At 44.3% G+C, this 25,879-nt stretch overlaps 1 protein-coding gene across 1 annotated transcript; it reads left to right on the top strand.

Annotated features, from left to right (window-relative positions):
* Positions 1 to 571: 571 nt before the first annotated feature.
* Positions 572 to 25,659, top strand: LOC117776229 (ubiquitin-conjugating enzyme E2 E2). Its single transcript, XM_034609940.1, has 6 exons — positions 572 to 836; positions 2,627 to 2,807; positions 3,760 to 3,810; positions 17,871 to 18,003; positions 22,704 to 22,851; positions 24,803 to 25,659. The coding sequence occupies exons 2-6, from the start codon at positions 2,635 to 2,637 to the stop codon at positions 24,898 to 24,900; spliced, it is 603 nt and encodes a 200-aa protein (XP_034465831.1). The 5' UTR covers positions 572 to 836; positions 2,627 to 2,634; the 3' UTR covers positions 24,901 to 25,659.
* The last annotated feature ends 220 nt before the right edge of the window (positions 25,660 to 25,879 follow it).

Genomic DNA, 25,879 nt, shown 5'->3' with positions numbered 1-25,879 from the left:
CCGATTCCCCAGATTTTACGAAAACGGTTTAGGCCGATAAATTGTAGAACTCGGAGCGTCTCACTCGGACATTTGTGTTCACACGTGCACGCTTCCGACGGAAATTCGGAGGAAGTGCTGAAGTCCAGTGTGTGTCTATAAGCAGCTATTGCTATTTCGGATGGTGCCCCTATCCTAAATAGCTAATGCTATCCTAAATAGCTAATGCTAGCTAATGCTATTTAGGATAGGGGCATAGGATAGCTAATCCTAAACGGTTTAGGCCGATAAAGTTCGTAGAAACTGCGGAGCGTCTCACTCGGACATTTGTGTTCACACGTGCCCGCTTCCGACGAAAAATTCGGAGGAAGTGCTGAAGTCCAGTGCGTGTCTATAAGCAGCTAATGCTATTTCAGATGGTGCCCCTAGATGACGTAAAGGTGGAGGGGGGGGGGCAACATTTCCTGTAAATATGGACCCCACAATTTCCAGCTACACCCCTGCCACCCCCCTAAGCAACAGTGTTATTGTCCGTGCGTGTCCTTTAAGTGTAATTGCCTCATTAAGCCATTACCTCCCCGGTCTCGCGCAGGGGCCACTTCTCTCCCCGCGTGCACCGCGAGCAGTGCGCTGGTGTCGGGGGCGCGCTTGGGGAGGCGGGCCCGCGCCGCTGCCTCAGTTTCCCTGTGATCGCTCCTCTGGTTAAACAGCGAGGACGCGGGAGCGAGCGACACGGCCGTGCGAGGACATTTACTTTCTGTCGGTGCCGCGGGATCACGACGCGGAATCGCAGCATCGACGAGCAGCCGCTCAGGGACCAGCCCGACGACCCGCCGCGCCTCGGAGATCCGCGAAAAGTAAGTGAATGTCCCGGGGAAAGTGTCGTGTTCCTGCGGAGAGGAGGGAGGAAGAGAGACGGGGGGGAGGGAGGTGGTGTGTGGGGACGAGCCTCCCTTTGTGCCGAGGCAGGGTCACCGCTCCTCCGCCGCCGCTCCTCCGCTCCTCCTCCGCCGCCACCGACCGGGATCCATCCGCTCGGTGTCCCCGGCCGCCGCTGCTCCGGCCCCGGCTGCACTGTCCTCCATCAACCCCCTCCTCTACCACCACCACCACCGCCGCCGCCGCCACCGGGACAGAAACGCCTCTTTCTCTGCGTATTTTCACGGAGTCTAGGCCTCTTCTGGTTCCCCTCCGTGTTTCCATCTTCTTAAATACCCCACAGCGGGAACGCAACGCACCCGACTTTCCGCGTCCTCCCCCCCGCCGCCCGCCGCCCCCCGGGCCTCGGCACGTTAGCTAGCTCCCCGCGGTGTTTACCGTCGCTTTCGTCGGTTCCCATTGTGTTTGTCTTGCCCACTGACGTTGACCTCCCCCCCCCCCCTGGTTCCACGGAGCCTCGCGACCGGAACACAACCGTCTGTAACTTGTGTCTGTTGATGTTCTTCGTGGGGGTGGGTGGGGGGGGAGAACCATCATCTCAGACGGTTGTTGAACCGGGTTCAGACCGTTGATGTCCGCATCATCACCGTGAAACGCCCCCACGGGGAAAGGGGCAGCTGTCCGCCACTCCGTCAACTTCCACCCCCACAGAACCAGATGTATATTTATTTATATATCACAATAAGATGGCAACACGGCTTTGTTGTCTGCGGTTTGGCTTCGTGTTAAAAACAACCTTTAAAATGCCCATTTTCTGATCTATTATTGATTATTGGCACCTTTTCTGGGGATAAACAACCCACGAAGAGCCGCTGGGTCACAACATTGACCCATAATCACATTAAATCCCCTTTTTCTTTCAGCGTGAGGATGTTTACAGACTGTCTTTATGAATCTAAACCAGTAAAGCCACTCGCATAAAGTCTCACAAACCACGACAGCTCATCACAGGACTGATTTGTTATAATGTTCCTTGAAACAAGGAGCCTGTACATTAGTAATTCAAAGATCTGATTAATGTCAAAGGTTAAATCTGTCTTTTTCTCTCCACTGGTCAAAAAACCCATTGACATCTGGCTTTTGTCTGCGATGGATATAATCGGCCTTCGCCTCTGGGTCAAACGACTCTGCTGCAGACACGGGTTTTTATCGGTAGTGATGGACACGAGACACCGGGGTGAACGCGCTAATTTGGCATCAAACATGATGCACATGGGGGGAAAAGCAGAAAGGCAAAATCCTCTGCTGGTAATGGAAAAGCAGTCAATAGCCTTTGTTAGTGTAAAAAAAAAAACATGTACACGTAAAAAAACCACTAACACCAGCAAACATCTGGCTTTTGGCTGCAATGGGAATGGAAGCAATTGGCCTTCACTCCCGGGTCAAATGTTTCTGCAGTAGATGCAGGTTTTTATCGGTTAAGAGTCCGATCGGTAGCAATGGCATTTTCGGTGCCGTCGAATATGTTGCAGTTGCGGAATATACGTAATAGAAAACTCCTACTGACAATGGGGAAGAAGCTAAACGCCTTTTTGTAGCACATTGACTTAAAACCCACTCCTACTAATTTTGTTGTAAAAGAGGTTTTTGACCAACCTCTTTTTTACATCAGCACACACTTTGTCTATCCACACCCCACACCCCCCTTTTCCTGCGGCCATGATGAGTTTGATCTGACACCGTCTTTACTTGCCGTTCGCTTTCCCAGGGCCCACGATGTCCAGCGAAGTGCAGAGACCGGATGACAGCCCCAGCACCAGCGGGGGAAGCTCGGATATCGAACAAAGGGAGTCGGTACCTGAGCAGGAGCGAGAGCAGGCACAGCCCAAAAAGAAGGAGACCAAGATCTCGAGTAAAACCGCTGCTAAACTTTCAACTAGTGCCAAGAGGTAAAGAGCCAACAATACCAAAGCCCCAATCTGGCGCTGGAGAGAAGCGTTTACACAGGAGTTGTTTGTTAATCTAAAGGTTGTTAATCTCTCCCCTTGTGCCTTGGGGGGGTGAAGTTATGTTAAAAAACACTATAGACCTGCAGACATTGTCATTTCAAACATCCACACTATTCAGTGCGACAGTAAACCCACAGACTGGAGGTAACTCACACAGCTCGGGCACTGGAGTGTCATTTGGAAGAGATATTCCCCATTCCAGCCTTTTTGTTTGAACAGGTTTGCCTCGTGCTCTGCAGCACTCCCTCCCTCCCTCCCTCCCTCCCTCTCCTCCTCCTTCGCCAACACCACCACCACCAACACTTACCTCCAATCAGTCTTAGCACTTGTTCCCAAAAAAGACAGGCAATGACAGAATTATGCAACCAGTTGAGCGAAGGGGTTGACTGAGGCCGCAGAGTCTTTTTATAACGACGACTGATGTTTTTGAACATCTCCCGTTTTGTACGTCTGAGCTTCACTTAAAAAGAAGCCTGTTTGAGTCCCTTCAGCACCGAGAGGCTCCACGCTTTTGTCTGAAGTGCCGTGTTTATGCGAATGTGAGTTTCGAGGCAGCGTTTTGGACTCATTTGCCCTTCGCTGCCTGAATCATCATCATTGCATCGTTACCGGCTGCAAAAGAATCAACGCTCATGTTTATAGGTTGCTTTCAATCAGGCAGATAAAGCAACGTGAACTCTTCCTTGACATAATTTTTATAACATATAAGCCTTTCATATGGACAGCACACTCAAAACATGACACCCACTCACGCTACTGATGGTGCACACGGTTCAAAATCAGATTATAGGAATAGAAACATTTACTCCTCACACAGGAAAAACTTGCTCTTTCAGTTTTTATCCTCTGTCTATTTCCTTTTTTCTAAACATAGATTTTAACTCTCTTCCAGGATTCAGAAAGAGCTTGCGGAAATCACACTAGACCCCCCTCCCAACTGCAGGTAAGGAGGTGTTATCTTTTTAAAACCATTTCTCAAATAACTCATAAGCCCATGTGTGTGTGTGTGTGTGTGCAGATGCTGAAGCTGTGAGCAGGAATCTGGCTCCTTTTCAAGGTTTCTTGTCTGTGTAAAAAAGGGAAGGCATTCTCTTTTGTTCCTGTTCCCATAATGCCGTTGTTTGTGTGTGTTTTTTTTGTTTGAGATGGTAATCTCAGGTGAATTAGCGCGAACGTAGCCTATTGTGTCGCGGCTGTTGCTGCATAATGCACACTGCAACCACTTGTTGGAAACGCAGCCCTTCAGATCACAGTGTTATGGTGGCACTGAAATGGAGGAAAATGAGAGGTAGTGTTACTTTAAAAAACCTTTTTGGATTCTCGTGTGGTTCCCCCCCCCCCTCGCTCTCCTGGGGATTTACCACAGACAATGGTTATTGTCTGCTACTGCCGCAGCCCCTTTGAGGAAGAGATATGGTCGCGAGCGAGTGGCATACCACATGTGCATCAGTCTCTCTTGACATGACAAAAGCCGTGCCTCTTGGGATGTGGGGCAGGAGCTGGCTTTTATTCACCTAAATAACACAAAGTGACACTGTCTTTGACCAAGGATCTGTTTATTACAGCACATTAATTACTCTCTGAATCAGCACTTCGGTGCAAATTAAGAAGGAAGAAGGAAGCCGATCTTTTGCACGATTGAGGACACTGGTGGGAGATGCTGGTGTTCACTGACCGTTTTGGTTTTGGCCGTATTCGCTCACCGGCACCTGCTTAAAATGATTGAGGAAAAACGGCTTTGTTTGACTCATCTGGCGATTTGGAATTACTACACCCCAGACAGCCTTGTTTATTGCATGAATTAATCACCCCTGCTGGGTCTCATCAGAACCGCACCATCATTAACGATAAACATTGAGCTAACCTTTTCATTCCAGCTCGCAGCCCAGTTTTGTTATTGTACTGGAGGCTAAAAGAGATGTTGTTTTCCTCGAGGACTCTAATCTATTTCAACCCCCCCTCCACCACCCCCATCCCCCTCCTACCTCCCCCCCAGTAAAAACTAGGTTGGCTCACATGAAGGATTTAGCTGGAGGACACGAGTAAGTCATTTGAAAGTAAAATAATCGCTAGCGGAAATTTCACAGTCATCTTCTTAGTGGGGAACTAGTTGCCTGGGAAACAATTAAGCTTCTTCAAGATAATCCTCTTCGGTGTGTGTGTGTGTGTGTGTCCTTTTTAATGCCGCAAAATGATATCAAAATCTAATAATGCGTTTTCTGTGAAGCACCCAAACAGATTAGCCGTCTGCTAACAATGAAGAAAGAGCAAGGGAGGGAGGGGGTTTAGATGCATCAGCCACCAAATTTCTCATGCAAAAAACGATCACAGCACCATTTACATTCTCGCATGAATGAGCGCACACCGCAGAGCCAGCGCCGTCATTTGTATGCCACACGCTTCTTGCTCTCGGCCAGGTTAGCCTGAAAGGTTATTCATTTCATTCCCGGCAACAAATGCAGTCACAGGCTGTTGGCCCCCCTTCAGGAGGCCAGCAGAGAGTTGTGTTAAAGAGATTCACTCCGTTACGTTCAGCAAACGCGGCGCTGAGAGCCCAGTTGATGTATGTCATCCAGACTGTCTCTTTGGCCGAGGAGCGCCCGCAGACTCCCTCGCCACTTTGTCCCGGTCGGGGAGAATGTGCCGTCCTCATCACATAGTTAAAATCTGCAGTCTCCTTCGTATCACCTACAGTCTCCTCAGCCGAGCCTTCGGGCTGTGGGGGGGGGTTCATGCTGCATTTCTCTCTCCGTAAAATGGAGAACGCTGCTCTGTGTCTTTCCGTGTGGATTTGTGATGAGCGGCAGAATTTAGCCTTTAACGCCTCAGAAGTGTTGAGAGCCTAATTTAGCGAAACGTCTGTGGCTGGAGGTGCCCACATCCACCTAAGGTCACTGGGCCATTACCCTCAAATTCAGCTAAAAGCACAAACTGTTGGTACAATAACCCTTTTGTGTAGATGAATCTACACCCTGTGGAGTTTAAGTAGTTTGAAGAATCAATTTTTATACAGTGTGAACCAAACGCTGTTGTACTTTTACTGCTCTGTCCCTGCTTGGAAAAACAGCAGCGAGTATTTGAATTTGTCTCCTGCTTTATCTCACTCTCAGCTTTGTGACAGCTCGCTTGTCACCTTGGCAGTTGTCATACATTAAACCAACAGGAACACGCTGAAGCCCAAGAGGATTTGACATGGCAATTATTCTCACTGTCATACCCTTCAAGTTAGATGCAGGCAGCTTGTGCACATATTGATGCAAATGAAGCAGCTTCTGAAGGGAAACACTGTTTTCCTGCCCGTACGTTGCACAAATATTGCAATGGTCTCGCTGGGAATCAAAATTTGATTGGATGCAGTGAAAAAGGGGGAAACATGAAAGGTTTTTGAGTATCACTAGATTCTGTGAAATCATCATCTGTCGGTGGAGCAGTGATGTGTCTCTGCATTGATACGGATGAAGAACCCACGTGGTGTTTATCTATGTAGAAGCTGTAGTTTGACTTTCTGCCATTTTACCTCTTAGTTTTTGTCTGATTATTTTATCAACTAATCAGTTAATTGGTAAATGTATGAAATGTTATGAAACAGTGAGAAATTGTTTGTTAGTGGCGACTGTGAATTCTGTACACGTTTCTCACTGACAGACCGAAACCGTAAGATATTTAGCTTCCTGTCAAATGTGAACGAACTCCCATCATATTTGAGAAGCGGAACAAGAAAATGATTAAATTCCAAGAAAATGACAGAAGAAATGTATCAAATTTTCCATCCAACCGCTGCAGCTCTACATATTTTTCCTTTATTCATTATCGATTAATCAGCTGATTATTTCTCAATTAATACACATATCTATTTGACTATAAAATGCCAAAGCCTAAAGCATGAGGGGATGTTTTTGTCTGTCAAAGATATTCCGCTGACAATAATATAAAACACAGAAAATATAGATTTTTTTTTTCTTTCAGCTTTATCTGACATAACTCAAAGTTTGAGCTTTAGCTGAATTACTTAAAATATGACATCTGTCCATAGGACCATAGGATCAGTGTGGTGATTTGTAAACAGAACTCTGTATCACACTGAATCCAATCCCAGCTTTGCAATGTATTCCTCCTCTACTCTGCTCTGATTTATTCCTGTCATTGAAGTATTTCCTCTCTGCTTCTCAGTTTATCTTCCTATACTCATTATATTTCCCTGCCACTGAATCAAAGCTGATTGTTCTAAGCAGTTTTTGTTGTTGCCGTGCCACCGTTGTGAGTCGTTATTCATCTTCGTGGTTATGTTCGATCGGCCTCCAACGACATTTCAAGCATAAATCCAAACGACGATTGTTCAAATATCACCTGCTGCTGAAGTACTTTGCAGTTCTCAACCACTGTGCAGTTTGATGCCGTTTCTTTTTCACGGATGGACAAACAAACATTACATCTACAACAGAGAACGATGCTCAGCTGCCTAAAACATAACGGTAAATGTCAGGGTTTGTTGTGAACCCAGAGCTGCCGTTGTTCACTGATGTTCGGCCGTCACAGCAGAATTATCTCCAGCAGAAGAGGCAGAGGCGCCGGCTTCTCCTCCTGAGGCAGCTCAAACTGTTTTAAATGTAATGCAGCCGCAGCCCAGGGTGCATTTCGAGTAGCAAGTTCACCCCTTTGCTCTGTCAGGTTGTCACAAGTCATCCTGGGAAATGTAAGAAGCCGCTAACTGAAGTAGATGTAGATCAGGCTGAGGGAGCATTGATACAGCAAATGAGTCATTTGCAATCTGTTATCGTAGAACATCTCCTGTAGTGATCTGAGCATCACAAACTGAAAGTGCCTGTGTTTAAATATGCAGACTTGTGCACTGCGGGGGTTGGTGCCTCTGATTTAGTTTGATAACTGCGACATGGAAATAATGTCCTTGTATGATGAAGAAAAATATATAAGATATCTCATTTTAGCATCTTAGTGTCCCATTTGTCATATGTGATAGGAAATCAAATATCTTTAGATTTTCTCAGAGAAAAACCGACATGAAGTTGTCACCAAAGGGCTGAAGGACATTAAAACTGAAATTTGTTATCATTGTCTGAAATTCTCTTTAGTTGCAGCGCCAGTTAGCGAATTGCCACTTGATTAAAGCATCAGCTGATCAAATGTCAATCCTCTTTTAGCACAGCTGTATTTCACGGCCGGTCTTTGGAACCAATTTGCCTTCTGAGGTCCCTGAATTTTCCCAGTGTGTTGAAATGCCTCCACGATGCCCAAAACAGAGCTGTCACTCCCTGATGATATCATGCAAGGGAAACGGTCTTTTCCCGAGACACACACACACACACACACACACACAGCTGGTCACTCCATCACATGCTCCCTGGCTTCAAGCATTAATATGAATATGTAACTGTCATCATCATCCAGTCTCACCAGGAATGGAGGCTCTCCTCATTGTAGGTTCTGACCTCTAATTCTCTTCTCGCTGATGGGATCATCTTCATGTCGCTGATGGCTGCACAGTTTTATACTGAGCCTCTGGGGGATTATGTGCAAGTGACACACCCAGCATCATTTCTCACAGCGTTACCATTAAGCACGGCAGGGGAGGTTCATCAATATTCATGAGGAGGCGTGGGGGCGGGGCTGGAGGAACGGAGGGATTAACTGGAGGAATACCTCCCGGGTATTTGAATTGATCACTGTACTGGACGTGGCGTCTTCAATGGATTATCATTGGTCGGATCTTTGGGGTGTGATGTCAATTCAAGCGAGTAAAAACAATGACAACTACATTTAACCTCGGATGAATCAGTTCTAATGAATCGCTTGTTCCATTATTGCCTTCTTTATAAATATTGATGAATTATGGACGCAGGCATGTTCCTGACCTTTAAGAGAAGGTTCTGTCAGTTCACTGCAGAATCTGAGAACCTTCATGAAGGAACAACCTCAGAATCTGAATCGCTTCGTTAACTAAACAGAATAAATGGATAAGTTGGTGCTTACATTTGCACAAGGCAGGGTCACAGTCTAATGAAGGGGTTTGGAGAAAATCATACCTTTTTTTTAAAGTTGATAAAAGACGACTTCAAACCTCAGCTAGTTTATTTGCCAACATGCACTGTACATGTAAATTGCAGGTATGTTAAAGTGCTCTCGCGTGGACCACAAGGCAGAGAGAAAAATGCTATCTGGAAAACGTCTTCCCCCGAAGATAGATAAAGATGTCTCGGCCTCGTACTGGAGCAGAAGGATGTTACAGCATACAGATGGATGGTGCCAGACTGGGTTGTGGTGATTTGTTATGGCCACCATTCTCCTCGTGCACCTATGAAACATCTGCTGAAAATAATTTTCTTCCCCGGCAAACCAATCTGCCCTCATTATTTTTTTTCTCCTTTCCACAAAGTTTTGAGTGGAAAGAAATAAAGTCGCCCCTATAGAGCGAGAGCAGCATATGCTCTCCCTCTGACAGCGGCCCGAGTTTAATTTATCCTTAATGTTTTTCCACTGCGGCACTTGTTTGACAGCGAACACGGCCTGCCTTGATTCATGTGTGTCATTGAATTCTCAATGTCCCTCATTTGTGAGGTAGTTTTCTGGCAAACATTTGTCCACAATGTTATTAATGGGTTTGTGGGGAAGCCGAGCATGAAGCGCAGCGTGTGGACATTTTGTGTTGGGGTGCTGCCTCCACAGAACCGGTTTCTCAGAAGCGTTTCAGCTCGTTGGCAATGACTGAATGATAATGTGAACGCAAACAGAAGAATCTTCTGGCAAGCGAACAAATACAGTAACTGGAAAGTAAACAATTGCTCTGAGATCCCATTACCCTGTGACTGGGATCTTAAAACCTAATGGATTTGCCCGTGGAGTCACAAATCATGCCGTTGCTCCTGCCAAGAAGATTTAAAGTATCTTGATAATATATTTGCGGTCCGGGGAAACGAAATGTTAACACTCTTAATATTCGGTTAAATGGTGAAATGAATAATAACCAGTGAATACAAATGCCCTTTCCTCTCCGCTGATTTGTTTAACTCGCAGCTTAAAAACCCTTGTTCTGTTTCTCTACCTGCTAAACCTCAGGGCTAATTCGGTGTCATGGGAATAGACCAGCAGAGTATGAGGCTCCACAGCAGATCTGGCAGCTCAGCTTGTTCTGATCACTGACCTTTTGGTAATAAGTCCAATCCCTCGGCCACAGGGCCAAATGGCTGCCCAGTGTGCTTTTGTGGAGGGAGCAGGGAGGCTGAAGAGACCGCCTCTAATTATGGCTGAATACATGTTTGGTGAAAGGCTGTGAAATTAAAAAATATTAACATTGTACTCTTGACTAATTTGGTTCTTAAACTGCAAGAGGCTGCGGTTTTTGTCTTGGAGGCAAATCTGTTTTTTTTTTCTCCACGATTTCCTGGGAGTGCCTGGCCTGCGAAGCTGATTTACATGTCAGCACAAATTCTAACTTATTTTATTCAAGCAAAGCTAATGTTTATAATTACCCCTCAACAGACAGACACACACATTTGTTTTACTTTTATGTTGCAGAAAATATTAAGAAAAGCGACTGCACACTACCACATCAGCCATGAGTTAATATTTAGGACAATGTGTTGTGTAAGTGCTTATTTTGTGCTCTGTGTTTTATTTTGAGATTGGTTTAGTTTGAGGTTCATGGGGACATGAGACGTACTATTTCATTATTACTATTAGTTGTTGTGTCATCCTTCACCCTGGGTGCACAGCGAGGCTTTGTGGGCTAAGTGATATTTCTACGACTCATGATGTTGTGCTGTTTCCTTTGTGCAGTGCCTGTGTATTATGGTAATAATATATGCTCTGCATTATTCATTTTTAGCCACGGGCAAACATTTGCACTGCATCAGACTCTGTCTGCAGCAGCTCAGATGCGGAGAAGAAAAATGCTTACCGCACCAAAACCTCTGTTGTACCTCAGAAGAATCTCGCAGGATTAAAGATGAAGGCCGCGGATAATAAACAGAGCTTCTTATTTATAGCTTTGTTAACGTGACTTTAAACCCCCGGTGAGGACAAACTTCCTGAGTTAAAGGCCAGTGATTGAAACATCTCTTTTCCAAGTATACTTCCTCAGTTCAATACTGACTGCTGTTTGGATTGATTGAGCCCAGCAGCACACGGGGTCGCCTTCCTGTGCGAATAATATTGTTATTCCCTTCGACTTGGAACGCATGCAGCCAGCTACTCAAGCGTTTCCCCTGTCGCTGGAAGAGCCGTCCGGTCAGTAATTGCAGTATTCATTGTACAGATGAACAATAAAGGGCTTGATTAAAAAACAAACCATGTCATTTGAGACAATAAAGACGAGAGAACAGAGGAAGGAGGTGTCACCTCGTCTGTTGAGCTGCACAGTAATTGGTCTTGGAGCTCTTTCATGGTCGGGGGGGTAGAGAAGATTGCTTCATTAAAGTTCCTCTTCTGATAACCGCAGCAGCCACACTGATAAAAAAAGAGGATCTTAACTGAATGACGGCGCCATTAGGAAAAAGCACCTGTGGGGAATGAAGTGGAATAGCGAATAATGCCGATAATGGCTTTATTTGTGCTTTGCGGTATTCACACGCTCCGAAACATTCTGATTCACATTCAATTATTGGTTTACTTCACTGTTTTATTCATCAGGCCCTCGAGCAGCTTTTGGCTCAGATGGCTTTTTACCTGCTTATTGTGTGACAAGCTGCATTAAAGACCTGCTGCTTCCGTGTGCGCTGATACCGTTGAAGTGTTTCCACCCTGAACAATGTTCCGTGATTATGATTGAATGTTGGGTTTTCTGACCGTTTTGTGCCGTTTATATCAAAGTGATATTTTACATGAAACCTAATCTGGTGAGTATTAGAGTTTCAGCCCCTTTTTAGACTCGGTGTGTTTCTCCTTTTTTAATGGAGCTCACCAGCTGTGGTCAGCTTGGATTCATGCTGGTTACAGTGGATTCCCCACCAGTTTTGTATGGTGGTTAAAAAAAGAATCCACAGAAACTTTTCATACCACTGCTGTAGCCACTGTCCATTGCTCAAACATACTTGGAATATATTACGCTCGGTTTGTTCCTAACAGTCATAATTTCACCCCAGAAATAACGAGATGCATGACTCGCGACTTGCCAATTCTTTGAAATTGAATGAATGCTTCTTCAGTTTTCCGGGAAAAAAAAGGTAGAACGACATTAAACGTAATTTTTCTTAGTAGTTTTCTTCATAAGGCCTGAAATGTCTCTTTTATAATCAACACCAGGAGAACTTCTCACGTGGCTGTGGGTTGCATGTGTTGGTTTTATATAACCCAACTACAAATAATTGAACGTCGCCCGCGTATTGTTTTAATCGAGGATGATGAAACCTACACTGAACTGGCTCCTCTGGATCTGCTCTCTGTGCTTAGGACAGCCTGGCACAAACGCAGCGAGCGAGAGTGGAGGCAGGACTTGTCTTTGAAACCTCCCCAGTGAACTTTAGAGCTGCTTCTCTCTCACAGTGCTTCGCCACCACACAGTCATTTCAGCACACTGTTTGTTCCTGTTGTTTCCCTGCAGCTGTGGTCTCACATTCTTTAGTTGTGGTTGCTTTCAGTGTTTACTTTGATGTTGGAACTCCTTTCTGCCATTAAAAAAAAAAAAAAAAAAAAAAACATTCTGCTCTTATGCTCAGTTCCATCATTTTAATTTGTGTTATTACTTGAAGGTTTGCATTCGCTAATGTTTCTCATACCGTCCGTTGCTGCAGCTCCTCTTTTCAGCCTCTGTCTGAAACACTTGGTTTAAGCTCCTGGGTCTTGAAGACTCCTTCCTGCTTTCGCCATAGTATGCTCTGATTGGCCAGCTGGCCCACACTGTTGTGATGGCTTTACCTTGCTTTGTTAGGGGGCGTGTCAGACTAGCAGTTAGCCGTGCATTATGCAAATGTGAGGCATTGTGATGTCTGACGAGGTGTTTTCCCGAGCTTCAGTGTTTTCTGTGCAGAGAGGAGCTCCCTTTACCGCAGAGTTTAGAATTGTTTTGCTCTCCAGAACTTTTACAGTAACTCAAAAACTAGAGAACTGAACAAACCTCATATGTCTCCTTTAAACCTGCTCTGAGTGTCTCTGAATGAATGGATTTTGAGGATTGTTGGACATGTTTCTTATAAAGGAAGTGGGAAAACCCCCTTTTTAAAACCCTTTAAATGTAATTAAAGAAGATCAATTTACCCTACTTTATGAATTCACCTGTGAGAGGCACAGGCCAATCTCACAACTTCATCTCTTTCATCAACTTGACCCGAGCCCCAGTGTCTGTGGGAATTGGCTCTCGGTGACAATAACCATGAGATAGGTTGGTGATTTTGTGGAGATTAGCTCAGCTGTCGTGCTGCAAGATAAAGATTATCTTTCGGCATTGGCACCAATCTACAGATTGCCCTGTCTATGAAATAAGGCAATGTGAATGATTAAATGGACAGAGGACGTCCTCCTCTGTACTGCATTGTATCATGGGAAGGAAAGGTCATTCAATATATATGGAAATCGTTACTGCCGTCTGTGATTGCAAGGCACAGCTTATATAGTTTTCAGGAACTGAGAACGAAAGGTAGAAATGACCAAGTCGGTCTGCGGTACAGTGTCGTCTTTATATTCCGTGAAGAAACTGTTTTCTTAATCCCCCTCCTCTGAAAACGGTCTCAGTGGAGTCCCCTGGGTTTCAAAGCGTCCAATCTCTCTCCGCCCTGTGAGCAGTGATGAGGGCTTTTTGTTGAGGTGAAGAAACCAGGTCAGCATGAGATGCAATTACCCCCCCTCCCGCACAGGCACCAGAAACATGACTTTATGACGGACTCGTGCTGGCGATACAAGCTGTTGTACAGCTGTTATTTCTATTAAGAATAACAAACTTCACAAGGAAGAATAAACCGAGCAGGGAGAAGGCAATGTGGATCTGTGGCCGTGCACTACTTTGGAGCTCAGTTGTGGAGGAAGCAGCCCGGCTGTAAGAGTGGGTTTCGACATGAGTGTAATGTCGGAGGACAGGGCCGTGGCAAGATTCTCACGGACACCCGCTCACTAATGTATCCCCGACCCCTGAAACAAATGACCCAAATACTCAGTGAATCAAGACGTTTGGCTGACAGAGCACTGCAGATGTAGTGTTGCTTACACAGAGGTTGTTATTATTGCAGCTTACAACAAAGCCGATAAGGAGCGGTGTTACAGCAGTTGGCGTCATGTGTTTGTGCGAGTGAGATCTGTGTGCTCGCACAGATGAGTGACCTGGGATATTTATCTGGGTGTTGCTCTTAGTCGAGAGCTGGGTGTTAAGATTGTTGTTGGTTAGTTCTTCTTAACTCCCTCATTGACCTAAAATTGATTCGGTAACACCGGGTTTTAGAAAATACCAAGTAGGAGCTTGCAGCCGTGCACGACGAGACAGAACCTCGACGTGAAGAAATGAGCCTGTTGGTTTAAATCAGGGCAATGTGATCTTTGCACAGATGCATAGTCTCTGCGTCTATATTTGCAGATTAGAAAACAAAACGATGCAGAAAAGATGAATTCATGTTTACGTTTTACATAGAAATTGGCTATTTTCTTGATCCAAATTCTATATATGTGGTTCTATTTGTGTTTAGGGTTTAGGGTTGAACTATAATTTATTAATAATGACATCTTGGGAATCATTTGCCTCTAAACATCCATCTCAGTCGGGCTCTAGTGCAAAATATTCTGCAGCGCTATTTCTCCAGGGTCGAGGAAACATAAGCCATTAAATCCTGACATTAAACATGCATTAATTAAACTCTTGTGAATGGGATCTCGTGCACACATTTACTGACGCTGCGAAGCTGCAGATGACTCGCTGCGGCTCAACGCCAGCTCCTCGCCATGGTCACACCGCTCACCTCTCTCAAAAATTAATGGCCGAGTGAGAGACTGTCGGATCCTGAATGAGCTGGCCCTCAACCAGCTGCAACAAAGCACCACAGGAACGCCCAAGCCAGTGGGGGGAGGAGGTCTCCGAGCAACAGCCAGTGGTGGCATGCACATTCAGCTATTGACTTAGCCTTTATTCGGAGCCCTTGTGCGGTTGTCAGATCCCCTCCAGCAATCTCCGTGCGGAGCGAGGACCTCTGCCATGCCTGCTCATCTCTATCTTTCCCTCATGTCTCAAGTTATCATCGCTGCTACAAACTCATCAGCCTCAAAGGAAGTGAGCATCTGCTTCTGTTCGAGATGTTTTGAAAATGGAATCGCCGGCTCGCCCTTTCACTACGGTGTCAGGGAAGCTTTTGAATAGTCGAGCGATAATGGAAGTGTTACCTCGAGGTGTGGGTAGCACACACAATGTGTGAAATGTAAGCAGAGGTTTCACACAGGAAAGATTGCCTGGAGCAAGGAAAATAAGCCCGTCTATATGGCTCTGTCAGCAGCAGGGAGTAATAATGGAGTTAAAGAGTGGTGAGGTCCAGTCACCAGCCACATCTATCAATCTAACGATCAATCAGTCAGACTCACACCACCTAATTACAAGCCAAGGAATGAGTTGCAATCAAAAGCCACATCGACTCGTGAGTAGAGGCAGGTTATACACAAAATAAACGAGTTTGTATGACAAGTCATTTGACCACAGCTGAAGGCAAAAAGTGTTCATGGTTCTGTTGAGCAGCCTCATTCAAAGACGGAGTGAAAAGCCTGCTGTCAAAGAGAGGGACGACTATTTAAATGCCGGGTTTACAGTGCACACTTGAAAACGGTTGTTCCTTAAAGGCTTGTTCCTCTGATTTGATGGTAAAAAGGGTCAAAAGTAAGGGTGTGAAAACATTTTTATTAAAGCATATGATTGGCCACTGAAGTGAGACATTTATTGATGCCATAATAAGACAAATTTAGCAGTTAGTAGAACCCTTGTGACTATTTGTCAGCAGAGAATTTCTTCGGTTAAGGTCAGCCCCTCGATATGGTCATTTATTGTGGCAGAGGTTTGGCAGCCGGATCATCTTGTGCCACTTTCCGTTAAACCAGAGCATGAAAAGTGTCTGAACCCTCTGCTCCAAATTACCTTCTGTTAAATAACACAACAGGCAAACTGCTGGAGCAGCTGAATACGAGCGGCAGTTTATAATGTGACTCTCCCTCACTTCATATTGTTATGACAGGCTTTCCAAGCACGAGCTTCTGGCTATCAGATGTCAACATCTGTCTGTGTGTGCTTCAGAATCCTTGTGTGTCTGCCAGAACAAACACAACCAGTGCTGTTAATACCCTCCTAATGTAACTTGCTGATATGTTTAATGAGAACATTATCTTTCAACCCCTTGTCTGACATCTGTGTCCTTTGTACAACAAGAAGTCTCCATTTGTGTGTCGGAAGTTATCAATTACTGCAGTGCCACTTTTAAGTATTACTTTTACAGAAATGAAGTGCGTGTCTCATTCCAGTGCAGACACAACGTCCAACATTGTCCCTGCGTCTGCTTTGTCATTTCATTTTCAATCTGACAGGAAATATCCGAGCTTGTCTTTGTGCCTGAAACAACAGGAGTCCAGATTTGCATGTATTCTGAAGTAATTCCCTGGAGAAGAAGAAATCATAATTAGCTAATTAAAGAAGGCTTAAGCGAGGGCCAGTGTGAAAGAGTGGCAAAGTAGATTAGTGGAAATTTGCATGTGCTGATACTGAAAATGCAGGAAAATGTCTGATGTTTCATTTCTATTTATGGAGGATGATCTATTGTCGAGGCTGCGCTCGCAACCAGATGCTGCTTTTTTTTTTTTAACAGTTTGTTGTTTGAGGGTGTCTCACAAGTCGCTTTCAGAAACTCTCCGTCTCATTGTCGGTTTATCCCTCAGTTAAAAGTGAGCAGTGATATCCCAGCCTCGAGTGAAAGCAAAGCCTGCGCTGCTGCAGTTCATACACACACACACTTGTAAGCACATCTGCCAGCAGCTAAGGGCTGGTGTTGAACACAATCCCGGGTAATTACATGAAATCGGAGGGATTGTTCATTGTCTCGAGCTTTGTGATCTGGACATTGTCCCCGTCTCCTCCTGGCTCCGTGCCAACTCAGGGTCTTACCACTAACAACAGTTGGGGGGAGGGAACCCTTAATATGGAAATGGCATTAATTACTGGGCCTATACAACAGATGTGACCTTCAGCCTCCCCACTCGGCATAAATACTCATCTCATGAAACAACAACAAAAACCACGGGGCTCAAGTATAAGATAATATTTGCAGTGTTTGCTATTTCTTTTATGCAGATGAGGTTTTTGTTATTATGCAAAAGCTTTTTAACAAAAATATATTAATGTGGATGAAGCCTTTGCAACAGTCCAACAGCCGTGCAATGAAACAATGCAAAGGGCTGAGTGTGTGCGGCGCAGTCGCTTCAAACGCTGTTAGATATTAAATGGGATCCGTTAAATCCAGATTAAGTCAAATCTACGAGGGATTTAGAAGTGGGACAATTAGGTAGGAAGTTGTAATTGTATAAATCTAGCAAAACCCTATAGTGACCATTTGTCAGCAGAGGATTCAAGGACAAGCCCTTTCAATTCACGATGGAAATGTTGGAACAAAGAAATACTGGCTCAGGTATCAAATCGTTTTTTGCAGTGTTTGATATCTTTTTATGCAGAAGATGATTTCTTATTATGCACAAGGTGTTACAGTCACACTCTTGCACTGGCTCACCGGTGCTTGTCAGTGTGTCAGAAATGCTTTGGTAACTCAACTCCCTGTTGCAGATAATCAAATTTTCCAATCACACATTTGAAAGATAATCTAAATTCACCTAAAATAGCCTTGGACTAAAAAAAAAACCTCAAACCTCCACGGCTTCAACAATCCCCACATCTTCATCATTAACTTGTCAGAAACCAGCATTTACCACCTCAGCGGCTGATTTCCCCCCAAAATCTCTGTCGGCCATCGGGCAGTTTACCAGGCTGCAGATTCCACTGAGCTCTGCTGATTATCATATTAACACATCTTTTGTGCTTCGATTTCCCAGTGCTGGCCCCAAAGGAGACAACATCTATGAGTGGAGGTCGACCATCCTGGGACCCCCGGGCTCCGTGTACGAGGGAGGCGTCTTCTTCCTGGACATCGCCTTCACGCCAGACTACCCCTTCAAACCCCCCAAGGTCAGGAGATGTTGCTGATAAAATATTTGTATGCGGTTATATCTGAATTCTATTTATACATATATAGATTTATATATATGTATATGGCTTTCTACACAGGATCTGGAAAGCCTGGGAAATTGTGGTGAAAATATCTGGGTCATTTAATGATGTGGAAAGAAAATGTAACTAAGATTGGCCTGTAGAGATACACACAGTATAGTCACACACATTTTCCGTAAGTCACAATATGTATGTGTTGTGCAGGATGATCAGCAGTTATGAATATGACCTTGTGGACTGCCGAGCAGATGCAGAGCAACATTAGCGTTTCATTGTGGGCCGTGTTTCTCGTCACCTGATTAATTATGAGTCCAATATTTACTCTTTCCAGAGAAATATGCAGCTGTTGAGCAGCTTAAGGCTCCGCAATGCTCACCTGCTTTTACTCTGAAAATCACCACCGGCTTCAGTCAACACATATTTAAGTTTTTTTTATGTTTGCTCATTTAAAAGGGACAATGCACATTAATTAACATGCAAGTGTTTCAGTGTTTTATCTTATTTGTTGAAATCCTCGTCACGCAGCGATAGCCGTCAATAGATAAAGTCATCTGCCAATAAGCTGGTGTCTGTGGCCCTCGCAGGACTTTAATAAACACAACTGACTGAAAGGATTCGCTGTTGTTTGCTTGATCAGACTCTAATGTTCAGGATGTGTTGTTCAAAGAAGTTCCAGTTGGGTTGAGTATGATTCAAATCACCAGGATAATCCTGATCCCTTCAGAATTGTGGCTTTAGATGGATTACAGGAGCAAAATGTGATAGAAAATTGGTCAAATAATACAACATCTGTATCATGTAGTGTGATTACATGTATTTAGATTTGTGTTACTGTGATTAAGTAGAAGAAATAGACATTAGTCTGCCCTTAGGAAAGTAAAAGAATAATCCCCCTGATAGCCGAAGGACAAAAGTAGTATATTTCTTTGAAAACGCTCATATCTCACTGTATATTTATCACCGTGTCCTCAGAGTTGACCCCGTCCGTCTCTCTGAGAGGACGCTGGAGGCTGTTTTGGGTCTTCTTCAGGCTCGTAGACGTCATCACAGAGGGACTTTGTGCCTGTTAGCGATGCTGTGCAGGACAAGACAAACACGTTTTCTGTTGCCCTTTCCCTGTGCTTCCTCTTGAAAGTAGTTAAGCTATGCAAAGCACCTCAGCCATGCATCTTGTTTTTCAAAGAGCGGCGCTGGAGCACGCCTGCTCAGGTGTGTTTGCTGCAGGGAAACAGTCAAACGAGGAGAATGAGAAAGTTTGTATTGTTGTAGTCGAAAACCACTTAAAGAGGCCTCACACTGGTTTCACTTGCTGTTCTTCACATTGCTAGAAGCCAACATTGTGATGTGTCGTCTTCAGAGAGCTGCTAGTCCTCATTTAGTGATTTAGAAAAGTTTGTATCCCGATCTGAGTTATCCAGTCCAATGTTGCTTTGAAAAACTGGTACCAGTAAAATGGATTACTTGATCCTGGATTGTAAAACATAGGAGTCTAGATTTTTCTAATTTGAAATAAAATCTTGTTGTCTTTCCAAGTTGACATCTCCGTCAGTGTCTCCCATGTTCATGGCTCCTCTTTTCCATTCTGAGATATTCGTATTCTTCCAGTTTCACGTCTGTTGCTTGTTAGAAACGCCATCAAGTCCAGCACAGACAGTTTGTGTTATTTACCACAAAATAGCCTATAATCCCCGAATAAAATTTAGTTTGTATTATTTAGCTTTTTTTTTTGTTGTCAAATCCTTTTGCTTTTCTGTGACCCAGTTCTGAACAGATGAATGGATGGACAGATGCAGTGTGACTGTGACTTTTGTGCATGTTGATGAGAGAAATGAGGAATCAATTGAAAGAAACCGTCATAGTAAGAGAACAGAGCTTTAAACGTCGCCCTGGTGTCACGGTTGTTGAGTTAGTCCTGCAGATTTTTTTTTTTTTTTCCACGGCTCTTGTCTGAAGAACTGTTGTGATCTGAGCTGGAAATCTGTGTCGTGCTGCATCCTGACCCGCTCGGTGCTCAGCCGGCGAACGACTCCTTTTCTTGTTTTACGTGCCGTGTTGTCTGCAGAGTACTCCAGCCACGTTGAGTGGATGTCATTATTGAACACACAGACTGTCGGGGCCAATCTCCCTTTTTAGTTTGCACTGCACCCAATTACCCTTTCACTTGGCCTTCATTTTCTCCCCCCCCCCTCCTCTTTCTCTCTCCCTCGCTCTCTGTTATGCACACCCCTCCTGGTGCTCGCCGCCCTCTCCTCTCCCTCGCTCTCCCTCTTTGTGCTGTGTAACCACCAGCTCTGTGTTTGACAGCAGACTCAAACAAATCCACAGGCCCTGGCCCAGCTTTCTGTAGCCAGAGGGGCTTGAGTGTTTCCGCCCCCTTCAATACCTCCTACCCCTCTGACACACTATGATCTGCAGCCAAACCCCCCCCCCTACACACACATACACACACACACACACAGACTCCTCGGCCTGTAGCTGCCATGCACTCCCTCGCTATAGAAACGCTCCAGTGAAGCTGGGTTGCTGAATGCACTTGGGAATTTTGGAATCCAGAACCTGACTTGCTTTTAAAATCTCTCAAAAAGAGAAAAACAAAAAGTCCTCTCGCTCGGCCTGACAAGTTCGCCAGGTGGATGAGTTCCTGCTTCTGAAGCCGGGCCAGCGGAGGAGCACTGTGTCTGCAGAGGGTTATTTATAACATCCTGCTCCCGTGCAATTTTTGTTGGGGGGGTGGGGGGGGGAATGCCAAGGCTCATTAGAGGTTTCCTCTGGAGGGTCAGGGTCAGGAGGGGCCAGATGTTGGTGATTGGAGCAAACAGAGGTGTCAAGTGTCAGGACCAAACAGATGTCAAGCTCAAACCCAGGCCAGGGCGCAGCACATAAACACCCCTGTGCTGGGAGGGTGATTGCTTGTTGAGGGTATTTTTTTTTTTTTAAGGAGAGAACAAATCCAGGTACCGTGCTACAGGTCACATTTTGAGGCTAACCACACAGCAGGGTTTACCGTGACGAGTAGAGGAATTCATTTACAACGACAACAAAACCATTATTGTTGTGGTGCTTCGTGCTGCCCTCTGTTGGTTGATCTAGATTCAGACACGTGAGAATTGGTTCAGGAGGTTTTACTGAAGGTTGATGGAGTAAATGGAGCTAGAAACCTAGAAAATGGATTGATTGATAATCCCTTATTGTTTATTAGATGTGTGTAGTGTGTCTTGCAGCTCCATGGACACGTAAACATAAAATACACAACTCAAGACAACGCCAAACAGTATAATTCACTGAATGTAATAAAATCCCGACCCTTCAGACATATATTTCTGAAAAATGCTGAGTGTCCCTCTGTGGAGAAATCAAAACAGATGCATTGTCCTGGTTCCTGATGCTGATCCCTCCGAGTTGATGTGAATAAAGGTGAGACGGGAGTGAAAGGCTCACTGCGGCTTTTAACTGTCGTCCACGTCTCGCCTGTAATTACTCCCAGGTATAACAAGCCTCTCAACCTGCCAGGAAGTGTTCTTCCTTCAAGGCCTGAAAACTCATCTCCTGGAGTCATCCGGAGTCACATTTTATCCCGTCCATATTTTTTTTTTTTATCTCATCTATTGTTTAACACCCTCTTATCACAGGTCATTTAAAACCCTCGTCTTAACTCTGTCGTGTCCCTGCAGATCTCTTTTTCATTCTGTGGTCGTACACATGTAACAGGGATCGTCTCCATAAAGCCGGGGTTCTGACTGTGAATCTCATTATCGTTAGTTTCTTTAAATGCTGGCAGTTATGGCCGCCTCATTAAAGCCTTCTAAATACTGTGTTCTGAAAAAGACAATCAGCAAACGGTTGATTGGTTGAAGTAGCAGCTGAATTAATCTGCATGAAAGATTTGGAACAAACTCCCACTTAATGCATCCTCGTTCAAAATGTATTTTTATGATAATGTTTTTATTCTATTTATTGTGTTCTTAACAAGGTTTAAGATTTGATTCTTTTAGAATCCTTTAAAATCTAAATATGTTCAGTTTTTAAGCTAAGTTTGGATAATCAAACCAAACAGTGAACAACACACTTACAGTAGTAAATCTGTCTTTTAGCCATTTTGTTTGTCTATATAAATACAATTTGATTGATTGATTAAAGGAAAAGTTCAGATTTGTCTTTTCTTGCTAAAAAAGTTGAATAAGAAGTTAAATATTGTCTTATTTATACATTAAATCTTAATCTGAAGCCACTTTTACACAGAAATCCTTTTTGCTTGTTTACACTCAACCAAACTAATGGCCATATTGATGCTGAGATATTCAGATCAATATCAGAATCAGAATCAGAATCAGAATTCTTTTTATTGCCAAGTATATTTACATATACAGGAAATTGCCTTGGTGTGGTTGGTGCCTTTGGACATAACAACAAATCGGACATAAAACAACAATATTCATATCATAAATCAAAAGCTGTAATTAATTCAGTAAATAATTGTTAGTGACTGTTGCAGAGCATCTAAACCACACAACCCTGGGTCCAGATGTTCTATTTACCAAGTTACTATGTTGCTGAGATTGTATTTACACCACCAGTGTCACATAATTAAAATTCTGCCTTCTTGTTATTTATTCAGTGAGTAATGCTAATCTGCATTTTGTCCTCTTGTGTGTGCGCAGGTGACATTTCGCACGAGGATCTATCACTGCAACATCAACAGTCAGGGGGTGATCTGTCTGGACATCCTGAAGGACAACTGGAGCCCCGCCCTCACCATCTCCAAGGTGCTGCTGTCCATCTGCTCCCTGCTCACAGACTGTAACCCAGGTGAGATCCTCATCCACGTATACGAGCGGTAATATGAGACCCTAACCCCTTTCAGATCAAATGGCCTTTTCTTTCTCTGCTTTAACTGTAATTTGTTTTCATACTCAAGTTGACAAGCAGTCAAATTTAGGTCCACACTGTTAAACGATGTATTAAATAAGCCACGAGCGCTTCCAGCTCTCGTTGTTTCCCAAGGCCGAGGAGCGCTGACACGTCTCTCACAGTTTAGCTTGAACTTATAAATAATAAAACCACACTTTCACTGCAGAAAAAGAGCAAGTGACACAGGATGATTCTTCAATATACGACTAATATCATAATTTAAGATGGTGTGCTGCGTTACTCGTCGTCTTTTTGGTTCAATATAATATGTATATGAGTCTAATGGAGGTCGGCCAAGAGCAGAGAATTAACCTACAGTCGTTTTACGCTTCAACCCTCCCCCCCTCGATCGCTCTCCAGTCGCTCGCTGCTCCTGAGGGGATTTCTTTGCTTCTAATATGATAAACTGGTCATTGATTTAGCTGAATTTGAGAGCATGTAATCAAGTCCACTGAAGGTCACCATAATAAAATGAAAGCTACATCCGTCCCCCGGGCGAAGACGCCTACAGTCGAGCAGCAGCATCGCAGTGAATCTGGAGGATGGTTTTAATCAGCCGAGTTGAGAGAGTGTGGTTAGAGAACGGAAGGAACCCGTTGTCAGGTTTAATTCTGGTCAAACTGCTTTTCAGAAAAATGCTTGAAGCTGCAAAAGATAATTTTGTGGGCGATGAATGTGAGATTTAAGAAACTGTCAAAAGGGGGAAAATACACAACTGAAAACGTTTGTCCGTACGCTGAGCTGCAGATTTACCTCAGCTGTCTTCACACATGAAGACAGCTGAGGTAAATTAACTCTTAACTTAAAGTACAGTATTATCCCTTAAAATGTTTGGGTCACATAACATTTCCGTTCTGTGAATATTCCCTCCGGCTTTCATTCCTTTCTACTGAAACATAAACGAGGGACAAATTCAAGTGAGCGTTTCCTCTTGTGCTGCGACGTCCAGCTCCAGCAGATTCACAGGTCAGAGGTCACCCCTGTTGAACTGTGACCCTGCTGGTGTTAGTTTGTCCAAAAGAAACACTGCAGCTCTGTGTCTGGAAAGAGATAAATTAATATTCCAGCATTTTAAACAATGTACTTATCACAACACCAGACGAACAAACAACACATGAAACAACACGTCAGTTTCTTTAACGGTGCAGTGATGGTATTTATTGGAATGGGGAAGTGATGTGGTCATGATGCACAGATCGGATCCCAGTGGGTTCATTAACACCTGCACTAACATCTGGTTCCTGACACAGGTTGCATGTTAATGGTGTGATCACAACACCAGTTCTGAATGTCAGCCAGTCAAACAGCCAGTCGGGCTGTTTACACCTGCACTCATCGCTATTAACAGATTCTGTGTTGTGCAGAAATACTCAAACATGTTACAATACATAGACATGTAATGGCTCGGTGGTGTTACTTCATCAGTGATGCTGATGCTGCTGTAGGAATCAGGGTCTGATGTCACCTGTCCGCTCTGATTGGATCAATTCCCGTGTCGTTATTGACTACTCTTATAAAAATGTTTTTAAATGTTAACATGTGAAGCTGTTGTAAAACTGTACTGGAGTAGAAAGTACAGATATTTGATGATGAAGTGTAGTAAAAGTGAAAAGAACCTGGGGAAAAAATCTACTTGAGTACAAATACATGAAACATGTCTTTTGAGTGTTTGGTTATGTTTACACATCTTTCACCAGCTTTGTCTCGTGGCAGCTTCCACTGGATCCAACCAGGATTTGATCATTGACTGAACATCAGCTCTCTCTCTCTCTCTCTCTCTCTCTCTCTCTCTCTCTCTCTCTCTCTCTCTCTCTCTCTCTCTCTCTCTCTCTCTCTTTGTGCCTTTCAGCCGACCCCCTGGTGGGAAGCATCGCCACACAGTACCTGACCAACAGAACCGAGCATGACAGAATAGCCAAACAATGGACGAAGAGATACGCCACATAGAGTCCCTGCCACCGAGCGACCTCCCACCCCCCCCTTTACCTCCCTCGCCCGTCAGTGTACCTCTCTCTACCTCTCTCTCTCTCTCTCTCTCCCTTAGTCTGTCAAAGCACACTCACTAAGTGCAACGGTAAAACCCGTCCCCCCCCTCCCCCTCATCACCCTCATCCCTCCCCCCCAACATTTTATCTACCTTTTCTGTGTAAAACAAAAACAACAACAAAAAAATCAAACAACAAAAAAAAAGTCCTCTGTTCCTTGTTGACTTGAAAGCTTCTTTTTTATACAAAGAGTAGATTGGGATTTTTATTTTCCAATATCTGAATGTTGGAAGTATTGTATTGGAGAAAAAAAAAAACAGAATATTATAATTATCATACGCATCGTCCTCCAGCTCTACAGTATGTATTCTCATTTTCTTAGTGGCACCTGGAACAAACATGCAGAATATATGCTTTTACTTTGTTTTCCTTGTTTTTTTTTCTGTATTCGTCATCCATATGTTATCTGCATGGAACAGGAAGGTTTGCGTCAATGGATCCTTCATGCTTTTTAACCTCCTCTGATTTTGTTTGTACTGTATGTATTTTTTCAAAGGCTTTTGAGGCAGACCACAAAAGTATAGGTCTGCCTGTGAAAGAGGCAGGACTTGTATATTTACTGGCTACCCGCCACCTTCTGCGATCGCAGAGTGGTTTGTTGTGCACTTGTATTACTGAAGCACCCAATAAAACACACTGTGGTTGGCTTGTGAGAAAACACCCGCTCGGCTCCTGTCTGCGATTTGTGTTCGGCGACGCTCCTCAATTATTTACACCTCCTCGGTGATCCTCCTCAGTGATCCTCCTCGGTGATCCTCCTCGGTGCCAGTCTCTCCTCACCACTGCTTTTATGCCTCACACACACACACATGATTATAAAACTTTACAGCTGGAAACATCATCTCAAATATACAGTGTTCCTGATCACACTCTGTATCTGC

The sequence above is a fragment of the Hippoglossus hippoglossus genome, chromosome 16, assembly GCF_009819705.1.
Source record: "Hippoglossus hippoglossus isolate fHipHip1 chromosome 16, fHipHip1.pri, whole genome shotgun sequence".
In the NCBI taxonomy this organism is placed as follows: domain Eukaryota; kingdom Metazoa; phylum Chordata; class Actinopteri; order Pleuronectiformes; family Pleuronectidae; genus Hippoglossus; species Hippoglossus hippoglossus.
This window is presented reverse-complemented; position numbering and strand designations above follow the sequence as displayed.